The sequence below is a fragment of the Myxocyprinus asiaticus genome, chromosome 17 (assembly GCF_019703515.2).
Source record: "Myxocyprinus asiaticus isolate MX2 ecotype Aquarium Trade chromosome 17, UBuf_Myxa_2, whole genome shotgun sequence".
In the NCBI taxonomy this organism is placed as follows: Eukaryota; Metazoa; Chordata; class Actinopteri; order Cypriniformes; family Catostomidae; genus Myxocyprinus; species Myxocyprinus asiaticus.
In genome coordinates this window covers 36465573-36477011 of record NC_059360.1, presented here as the reverse complement: position 1 = coordinate 36477011, position 11439 = coordinate 36465573, and the positions used below count along the sequence as shown (strand labels likewise).

General features: G+C 37.1%; 1 protein-coding gene across 5 annotated transcripts in view; it reads right to left on the bottom strand.

Annotated features, from left to right (window-relative positions):
• Positions 1-5255: 5255 nt before the first annotated feature.
• Positions 5256-11439, bottom strand: part of LOC127454774 (endoribonuclease Dicer-like) — a 69799-nt gene continuing 63615 nt past the window's right edge. For all 5 annotated transcript variants that reach the window (XM_051722176.1, XM_051722175.1, XM_051722180.1 and 2 more), the window contains one exon: positions 5256-9552. In XM_051722176.1, the coding sequence (XP_051578136.1) occupies positions 9387-9552 (166 nt within the window). In that variant the 3' untranslated portion in view covers positions 5256-9386. The remainder of the gene's footprint in view (positions 9553-11439) is intronic.

The window sequence follows — 11439 nt, the reverse complement described above, 5'->3', positions numbered from 1 at the left end:
CAAAGGGCTGAATTAAAAAAAACAAAAAAAAAAAAAACAGTTGAGAACAAGTCAGGTGGCTAATTTCAACTGTAAGTGCTATATATGCCAAGAAAGTTGTTCCTTGGGTTAAATTGTACTCGTTTAACAAAATCTAAGTAAATTATAAAAAAAATAAAAAAAATGTATTATGTCATATATTCAGGTTACAGCACAATGCCCAAGTTCCCAGATGAAGTATGTCCAGGAATGTACTGCTTACCTGCATAGTGCATATACCTAAAGAATGCCCTTTTCTTTTTTTTTTTTTCTTTTTTTTTAACCGAGAAATAGTTTTTCCATCAAATGCATTTGGACACTTTCCGGTTTTCAAATTTAATGGAACATATCCATAGTTAATATGATGAACTGTGGTTATTCTGCTAGGACACCTGTGTGAACTTGTGTGAACTGGCTTCATACATTAACAAAATATAAAAAAAATAAAATAAAAAAAAAGTCCTAGGGATCATTTAGTTAAAAGTAATCGCAAACAAGGCTAAGAAAAGCAAAGTTTGCTAAAAAAAAAAAAAAAAGCCTAGCATCATTTGTGTGCAGATGCCGCTTTGATATTTGGTTATATGCAAAGATTCATTTTTAAGAGTGGCTTATGTGTCCAAATAGTTTTGGGGTCACTGTATGTGTTCACATATGGGCCATAATTTGTGAAAACCATTGTCAGATCCCTGGAACGAACAAAGTGTGAAAACACCCTCGAACTGATGATGCAAAGCAACTTCATTCCACTCAGGCCTCATGCTATTCCTAGAAAGAGCATTTGTCAACTGCAGACATGCCACACCATTGACAGAACCACAAACCAAAAGAGAAAAAGAGATTTGACTAATAGAGTGATGCTAAATGTGATTGCTGATTCGGGCCTATACAAGCATGTGCAATCCTTATCTCTCCTGATGCTGGGGTTATTCCTCAGTCTGCCCTTAAGACAGGGTGCACGGAGCTGGATCTAATTACACATGAGGAAGCGCAGGCCTGTTCTGAGGCTGAAGGGCAATCAGTAAACCTGTGCATTAATAACCCATTCTAGTTCTGTGCATTGTAAAGGGCTGACTCCAATGTACTGTAATCCTCATGTGAAGGGGAATATATAGAAAGACTGTGCAAAAAGAGGAAAACAAATGACTGCACGAGGATGAAGGGGTATACAGCGCAAAAGCCTGATATGCACAATTTTGATTGTCGCCTCTACTTGAAAGAGAAAAAAACTAGATGCTAAGGTCGAAAGGGCAACTTGTGTAAGCGCGTGCGCTGAGTGACAGACGGTTTAGCACTGGTTTGGGACCTGAGCTCAAAAGGTCAGTAAAAAGTTTTGGCAACCGAGCAAGCGGAAAACAATGAGCCCCCTCTGCATATTTATTCGTCATCTCTTTGTTTTTATAGCTCGGAGAATAAATGGCTCAAATGACATGGCGCAAGCCTGCACAATGTCAACACAGGTAATAAGTCACCATTAGCTGCTCATTCCCACACTCACCATATCAACCATGCCTGATCCCAGCCCAGCGGACCGGCCGCTGTTTGCATTCCACCTACATATATTAACCAGAAAAGCATATGCATGTCTTTTCAACAGCTATAGATATTTATTTTGCTCTTTTATCTACATTTTGATGAAGAATCCCATGCAATCCGTTTGGAGTACAATTGGGGTATGCTATGGTAACATTTTTGTACTGCAAAAAGATACAGAGCAGTCAATACAAGCAAAGATCAATGAACAATGATAATGCTGATTACCACAAAAAATTTTTGACTTTTCTTTAAAAAAAGTACAAATATTGGTCTCATTGAGGCACTTACAATGCAAGTGAATAGTTGTCAATCCGTAAACATTAAAATACTCACGGTTTCAAAAGTATAGCCCCAAGATGTAAACAATATGCATGTTAACATGACCTTAGTGTGATAAAATCGTTTAGTAATCTTTCCTGTGTGACGATATCCAATTTGACAACTTAGTTCCCATGATGACGCAATGCTGTAAACCCTGAAATGACTATTTAAACAAATTTACAGCTCAAATAATACATTCGTTTTAACAGAATAATTAATGTGAGTTCTTTTATAAAATTATAAGCTTTACATTTCTGCCTTTAAACCCTTCAAAAATTTCCCCCATTCACTTCCATTGTAAGTGCCTCACTGTAACCTTTCTTTTTTTTTAAAAAGAAAAATCAACATTGTGCCACATATGCTATCGATTGAGCTTAACTTGTATTGAACCCGGAATATACCTTTAAGACCAGGTAAAGACAAGACCCTCCAAGACCTGTCAGCCTAAAGGCTTAGTCACATTCACCCTTGCACTGACAAATTCCACAATCAAAATACAGTCATCTCAATGGGAATCCGTGCGCTCAGGAATTATGCCTGATGGACTTCCGGTGGCAAAGTCATTTTCCTAAGTGAATTTTACGTGGGGTTTAAGTTTGGTAAACACTGACATGCAAATTTGCAGTGTTGACCAACAGCAAGTTGCTTGGCAGTGACCTCAGTGTGGGTGGTCCTTCACATGCAGGTTTCACTAGCAATTCTTATCTGACCACACCTGCAAAATTTACTGTGCAAGGGTGAATGTGTCCAAGCCTTAAGAACCAAGTTTTCCATTTAAAAGGTGAAGTGTGTAATCTCTGCATTTGTAGTACCAAAAAGAAATGCAAAAACAGCCTTTTTCAAACATTTACTTACCCTTATGCCATCCCAAACTGGTATGACTTCCTTCCTTCTGTGGAACACAAACAAAGATAAAAGTACAGCTTCTATCTACTTGAATGGGAAAAGACTGAAATCACCAAACTGGTGGGTCAAGATTGATCATAGAACATATATCAAATCAGCAGTTAAATCTGACAACAATGGTATCATAGATTGTGCTTTAATGCAATTTCAGGCTGGTCCAGCTAATGCGCATTCTAGAGTTGACTGACAGGCGATGTCTTTATATTTAAAAAAGTGATTGGCTTTTTCACCTTCAAGGGGGAATTCCTTTTCTACATCCACCATATTGGGTGTTTCAATTTCTCCCATTCATTTTAATTCAAGTGGTCCATCTTGGGCTAAACATGCTTCGACTCTTTGAACGGTTGCCAGATACTCATTTCCGCGTTTCAACTATCGGGCCCAAATGAAGGCGTAATACCGCGTGCCAGGGCAAGTTGTGTTCCCACTGTCACTTCCGGGGCTTCATCATGCCTCATCGGGGATTCCTCTGGTCCAACGTCAAGTGCATTTTGCCCACCGATTACCCTTGGGCGAAAGAAGGCCAACTGAAGATTGAGGCGGGGTTTTGCCAAGTCAGGTAAGACTTATGTCTCTGCAGAACAAAAGTGGGCTTTTCCCAATCAGTGGGTGTTTTCAAACCATTGAGATTCTGTACTTTCATTGGATAGTTTAGAAACACCCATCCTGTTTTGGAAACACCCACTGTTTACTACTTTGAGATTCCCAACTTTCATTGGATAGTTTAGAAATGCCCATCCCAGTTTGAAAACGCCCACAGATTGGAAAACACCCATAATTGTTCCAGAGACCTATACTTGAGTCAGGTCTCACTTTCAACCAGTGGCAGCTTCAGTCTCCACCATGTTCATTTTGAGGGCTAGTTAGTCTCCAGAGTCTGATACCTCAGCTTGAGCTTCCCTCTTGCTTGTGAAATGGGTGGGGTGTGACGATGGCACCAGGGCCCAGTATTAAGGGTGGGATTTAGGGCAATGCTGCAGAGCTATTTGGCCTGATGTTGGGAATGTAGATCGATTGTGGTCTCATAGTCCAAGACTACTGGCCCTGGATGACCAGTTGATAGCCCTGGCTCGCACTGGCCCGATAGTGGAAACACAGCTAATTATGTTATTATTGTACTTCAACAAGACATTGCATTTTCATTTTCTAGTGTTTACCATCAACCTTTTGGCGACTGTGGTACATTTGAATAGTCCTTTATGGATTATGTCCTTCAATATGTTCAAAATAGCAAGTGGTCTTAACTGAGAGCAAAAGCTGAGATCCAGATCTAGACCAAAGCTGCATCCGAATTAGCATACTGCATTTGATGAGGATTATACTTATCAATTAATAAACTATGTTCTTTAGGTAGCAGGTGAGCAGTATAAATATATTCTGGACATACTTCGTAGGAGAACATGGGCACTGTCACATAACCCGAAAGTATGATGTAATAACAACATGGAAATAATCTACTTTGGTTTTGTTCACAAGTACAATTTAACCACAAATAAAAAAAATTCTTAATGTATATTATGCTTACATTTGGAAAAAACTATCCGACAGATGGTTCTCCGCTTTTTTTTTTTTTTAATTCAGCATTCAAATTTGGAATATACCTTCTCAGCTCCTGTGGCATAAATGGATAGTAAAGTGTCTAATGGATGCATATGATCTTGCCAGATGTAGTTGTAGATTGATGCACTGCTTTTGGCATACTATATAGTTGGGAAGAACGTATATTCAGATGTGGGGCAAGACTATGTTTTGAGACCAGACTAAAGACCATGTTTATGAGGCCTTATTAGGTACATCGGAGGAACACTGGAGCATCACACAAGGAGTATGGTAATTAACACTGTCCAAATCAACAAATATGACACTAAGAGTCAATTTATAGTTTAAATTTAATTAATTAGACTGTGACATTATGGCCAGAGAATATCAGAAAATGTACTTCACTGCTTGCACAGCTGATGTGAGGTCATTTCTCACCTACCAAGAGTGAGCACTCCAATTTTTTTCACCCCTACTTGGCAAACATCACTGCGGCTATTCAAACTGTGTAAGCACCGAATTGGATACACAAGGCCATAAAAAAAGCCCAGAGAGAGTGAAAAATTATACTTGCAAACACTGTTCATACCTACTTCATCTGTTACATAAGGCTCTGTGCAAATGTGATTAAAACATCGTCATGGTTGCTGAGTCCATCTAAAACCGAACAGACTCAGAGCACTCGTAAACGGGAGGCAAGAGCGCTCCTTGGGTTAGGAAAATACTGAGGTAATCAGTGCACACTTGCACTGCAAAGCCAACACTTACACTGTGGCCTCTGACCGGCTTTTCACAGAGTATTAGCAGCCACAGTCATGCAGTTCATAAAACAACGTAATACATCCTTTCTCCTTCAAGGGTCTGGTAACACATATAGATTACAGTAGCAAAAGACAGACTTTTTTAAAACACCCATTAAAGACCATACCACAGACATATGAATGACCATACCATAACTTTATTGTAGATATATTCGGCTACAATTACTTTAAATGGGGATGTTTAATACAGAATTTTTAAAGGTTTTTGTGATCCATAAGGTGCAGAATGCAAACCACTGCAGCACAGATACAGTATGAATGAGAAAGTCACTTAAATACACATGTCCCTTAAAAATACAGATTCCGCTGCCGTTTGTGGCCCTTAATTCCCCATATAAAATCATAAAAACTGTCTTCCCCATTTTGTTAGTGCTCTATGGTGCTCTGGTGGTCACAACATTCTCAGAAACCACACATACCATTCCTGCTATATTCTGTTTGAACATCTTGCTGCTGCTAGTGCATATGACTTTTATCAGGACATTTCTTTTTCTTAAAAAAAAAAAAAAAAAAAAAAGTATGACACTTTGCTATGAAATAAAGCCCTGTCCGATAAATGTAGGGCTGATTTAATCAGATCTGTACACAGTTTTAGTCTAAAAAGAAAACACGGGTGGGGGAGAAGGGGTCTTCACCGACATGCACTATTACAATTGGACTGATAATCTAACTAATATGGGCCGGAAGGGGGTGTTGGGTGAGGGACAGTGCTGTCCCAAACATATTTGAAAATCATGCCAGTCAAAGAACTAAGGTTACATTACAAATCCATATTCAAAGAATTACATTAAGGCAGGACATGAATATACACATAGGACACATATTTAGCCCCAGATTGTAGAGATTCAAAACTACTTTTCTACAGTGTATTTTCTCTGTTGATATCCTGCAGGCACATTGTATCTCTCTGATCTTTTAAATACATTGGTAGAATACCAGCAATGCAAACAGCAGCAAGGCCAAAACCACAAATTATTCTTTTAAACGTTACAGCATCATATATACATGTTCTGAATTTTTTTCCCGTTCTGACATGAGGTAAAGTATGGCGCCCGAGTGCAATGCTTATTTGTGCTACATGTTAAAAAAAAAAAAAAAAAAAAAAAAAAACGAATATGAAAACATTATTCACCACCATGAAGGAAAACAATCTGCAGTATATGATACGATGGAGGACCACTTTATGTTTACACTCCCAATGCTTTTTCTTTTTACTTGGATATCACTTAGCTTGATATCTGTTCTGTGGGTCTAGCACTGGCATAAATGATTCATTATTTGTTGTGAAAAGTCCATTTTGTTTTGTTAAAAAAAAATGAATCTGTATCCATGTGGTGGCAGCATATGTGTGAGTTCACATTCTCTGAAAGTTGACAAAAAACAAATCCAAGTGAAAACAAAGCTTACAATAAAGAAAGAAATGTGAAAAAAGTGTCTGCCTTTGAGAGGCTTGGAAAAACATGGTAACAAGCTGAAAAAATAAAATAAAAAAATGAACAAACACACAAGAAAAAAAAAATGTTGCAATACTCTGAGGGTTGAGGGTTACAGTGTCATATCGCACAGCCGGCACGCACTGACCCTGATGCACAAAGGGAATATGGAAACCCATTCCTATCCAATGACTTTCGATACTCACTGCACACAATCAACTCTGGGGTTACGACTGAGATAATGTAAATAGGGTAACTCAACTCTTGCTAAAACGGAATGAGATTGCACTCACTGTCAAGATGGGGCAGTGTCATACTTTGATTACAGCTTCAAACTTTCATGAAATCTTGGCTAAATCGAACCAACAAATTGAAAACAAAATCGCCTACGAAGTATCCATAAAGCAAAGAAATGCTACAGTAGCAAAGGTTGTGATTCCACTGAATCAAGTGTCTAGATGTTACATTAATGTTTCATGGTAGAAAGGCACCATTTTAGAGCACACTCTATTAAAAAGATGCAAATTCAATGTCAGTGGGAACGTTTTCTAGTGCAAATAGTCGTGAGTGTATATATATATATATATATATATATATATATATATATATATATATATATATTTGTATATAGACATATTTATCCCCCTGTAAGGTGCTGATGAACATACACAATACTATGCCTTTATAATTGTAAAAAGGCATAACCACAAACCATTGGTTTTATGATAATGTCAAACTATTCGCAGGGGTCTTCTGAGGTAGCAATGCCTGGGATTATGTAACTTCAGGAATAGTTTGTCCATAACATAATAACTGAATTAAGTAAAGGAGATACAGACAAGGAGAGGGAAAAATTTGTAGCCTTCAAGATGTCCAAATGAAATAAAAATTGTTTGCACAAAAATTTCACACCCTTGTTCCTAGGGTAAACATGGATAAGAGTGCCCACATTTTCGTCAACATACTACTAAATAATTGACTGAATGTTACAAAAAAGTCATTACATTTGGCAACCTAGTAAGACTACAGAAAGAGGGAAGTCAAAAGGCGAGATGCATGGCTTATAAGACAGAAACGCTGACCATATCAGAGTGCAATCTATCGATTTTCTCAAGCGTTAAGTAACCCTTCTGATCGGATGCACAATTGAAAGAAAATCCAAGCTCAGAGAGGCATCAAGCTTATGTGCGGAGAACCATTTTCTCAGCTTTTCCCCTTCAAGCATAAAAATAAAAAAAATATATAAACGGGGAAGCAATTTCAAATTTGTAGAGCTTGACTGCTGACCAAACAGAATAACCAACCCAACAGATTTCAAAAAAGTAAAATTAAGAGGTAATACAGTTACAGTGCAAAAGATGAGAAATTCAAGCTTAAACATAGCACCAAAAAAAAAAAAAAAAAAAAAAAAAATGCATGCAATTAACTGAGGTATTCAAGTGAAGAATGCCTATTAATATGAAAACATTTACGTTAGACAAAAGGCTACAACACATTTATGCTAAAATAAAGGTTGGTTACCACGAAAAATTTGAAAATGTTGAGGGATTGACTTAAATGGATAGTTCACCCAAAAATTTTAATTGTGACATTTACTCACCCAACATGAGGGTTAGAAAATGACAACAGAATTTTCCTTCTTTGGTGAACTATCTGTTTAATAGGTGCAACCTCACAATGTTGCATCAGTATCGACTTTGGTAATTGATGCAAGTGAAGTCATTTAGCGAAAATATCTGTTTGTCTTAAAGACGGTACGTAAAGGTGCTTTGTGTCTTATTATCCAATCCTATTTTTCTCTTTCCTTTTTTAAATATAAAATCTGCAGCATATTTTCCCAGGTGATATGTCCTTTTTTCCTTTGTGTCATTATATCAAAACTAAGTCAGTCAGTCTATAGGGACATCTAATGTTCATAAAGACTGTCAACTAAATATCATCAATATCGGTATCAAAAAGACATTACTGAAACCCAAGTATCAATGTATGTCATAAACATTTACTATTGCATTTTCTATATAATGCAGATTGTATGAATGTAGCTCTATGGCGTCTATACAACCCATCCAGTTAGCTTAGATAACAGATAGCTACATAAACATGCTTCCTCAAGTGCCGTTTACAACTACGTTGATTACAGTAATCGGGAATGTCAAATTCCTATACATTTTAAAAATGTGAGGGCTTTTCTCTTTCGGTACAATATAGATCTAAATGATTTTGGTGTTGACAAAACTGACAAAATGTTCACGACACGAAATAAAAACAGACCCTAAAGAAATAAGTGCAATTATGATTGAGAATAGCATCTCAAGATAGAGAAAATCACTTGTCTTATTCCAACACCATCTTTGTGTGCCCTTTTTGTCAAAGCGTTTAAAAACCACCGCAAAACTGGCACTAGTGCACAGACTGAGGAATTTTGTGTTTTTTTAAATTAGTTTTTTCTCTTATTTGTTTGATACATTGGAGTTTAAATATGTACATTCTAATACTACCTATAAGATTTAGCTTCTTAATCACTACCACAAAGCAAAGCATTTATCATTTATTAATGTTAATAAAAAGAGGGAAAAATACCTGACCTTTTTCTTAACACTTGCAATACATAAAAAAGCACTCGTGATCAAACAAAGCTGGGGAGAAAAAGAAAGATTGTGTTTGCGCACGAAAGGATAAAATGAAAAATGATCCCTCTGTGGATTATACTTGAATCTTTTGACGTGGTTAATTTATTGAATTTGACAACCCCGGTGAGAACGCAGTCTGCGAGGATTCTTCATGTGGTGTTGAGAGGGGTTCTGCTGTCTGAAGATCAGTTGTTTTGGACCTGAGGTTGATTGGCTTTGAGACTGCGCAGAGCTCTGCGGGCGGCCGCTGACTTGGCTATCCGGTAGCTGCGGCCCACACCTTTGAACTTGCCTTTGCCCACCACTTCCACTGTAACCCGTACTTTTCCATCATAGGTTCTCTCCGCAGGGCTGTTGGGAGCAATACAAGATATGGCTGGCTAATTAAATATGTGACAATAAAATGGCAGTGCCTTTTTGATACAACAAACAAACTACAACACGTTGCAATGAGAATATTTCATCGCACATTTAGGGTTGCATGGTATACCGGCATGAAAAGTGCCGTGGTACGATATCATATTTTAGCAAATTTCAGTACCTGATCGAGAAAACAACGTATTGCTATTCAGCTCTTTAGTCAGATGCGAAGTGTAGAAGTTAATGCATTGACACATAGTTTAATTAAATATGTTTAACAAGGGCTGGTAAATTTAAGGCATTATTTTTTGCGATTAATAATTGACTGTTTAACACGTACATTTTTTTACAATTAATGCAGTATCCTTTTTTTTTTTTTCACTTTCTGAAACTTTACTAATGCTTTTCCACACTTCCAGTGGCTAGAATTGGCATAAATACATTTTCAAGAGGTACACTTTGGACTCCACTGCACATCCTAGCACAGAAACTGATTGTGTGGAGCAATGCACACTTATTCCTTTCGCATGACGCATTTCCAGGGCATAATAAACATGAGAGCAGATTTACTGTACGGAGCTTTGAGACTTAACCCGCAAGCGGTGAACCATGTTTGGGAGAGATACGGGCAAGCTGCAGTATCTCTTCGCATCGCCCCAAAACACTCACTCCCTGTCATCTGAAGCAGTGTCAAAAAACAAAACTGCGCAATAGAGACCCAGCGTGTGAACGATAGAGACAGCCAGAATGGCAGCCAGAGAAAATAATAGTTTTGAGATTTTAAACTTCTGCATATTTAACTTCAGCATTCGATTTGTTTTATGTCTGTATGTTTAGTGTCTTATAATGCATTGACAATGTACACTTAAGTTTCTTTTGCCATTAAAGCTTAATATGAACTGAATCTGCCCATTTGATCCTACTATTAAAAAAGTCCACTGGAAAATGGCAGACAATTTTGCCTAACTTTTAATTACAGCATGACCACTGATTTTATGGCATGTAAATATACTCACTGGGGGAAATGGCCGAGATTCACTGGGGGAACTCTAGTTGGGGGGCTTTGTTCACCAAGGATGCATTAAATTGATTGAAAATACTTGAAAAATTCAAGGCATTTATAATGTTACAGTTGACTTTTCTTCAAACTTTGTTCATCCAAGAATCCTCTACTTGCAGCAATGCAAGTGTTCAGCATATCTTGTTAATTAAAGCTGCTAGTTTAGGACCTGTGAGGAGTCCGTTTCTCAAATTAGAGACTCTGATGTACTTGTATTTTTGTTGTTGTGCATCTGGGTTGTCCACTTCTCTGTCCTGGTTAGATCAAGTTTATTTTATTCTTTCAAAACAGAAGTGCATGGAATAGCCTTTATCTCTCAAAAGAAAAATAGATTGATGAATCTGAGGAGAAATAGGTTTCTTTTTGGTGATTCATAAAACTGAAATTTGACTTGCAAGTGTAAAATACAAGTGTACTCAAAACCTCAGCTGGAAAAAGACACTATATTGCGATTTCCACACTTCATTAAGTAGCACAACCATTTTAATCGTTCTAATAAAAAGAAATGTTACTTTACTACTAAGTTAACATATTAAATAATTTCTTAAGGATTATGTGACATTATATTCTTAGTAGACTGGAATAATGGCAGCTGAAAATGGAGCTTTGCCATCATGGACAAAAATTTAATTTTATTATAAATAAAAACACAAAACACTTATTTCAGATTATAGCAATTATATCTCTGTCATCTATTACAACATTACACTTGAGAAATGAAAATTCTTGGTCGAGACTGAACATACTGATCACATTTTTTTCTTTTTTGTAAAATAGCCAAATCTACTGGATATTTCCCTTAATTTTAATGAATGGGC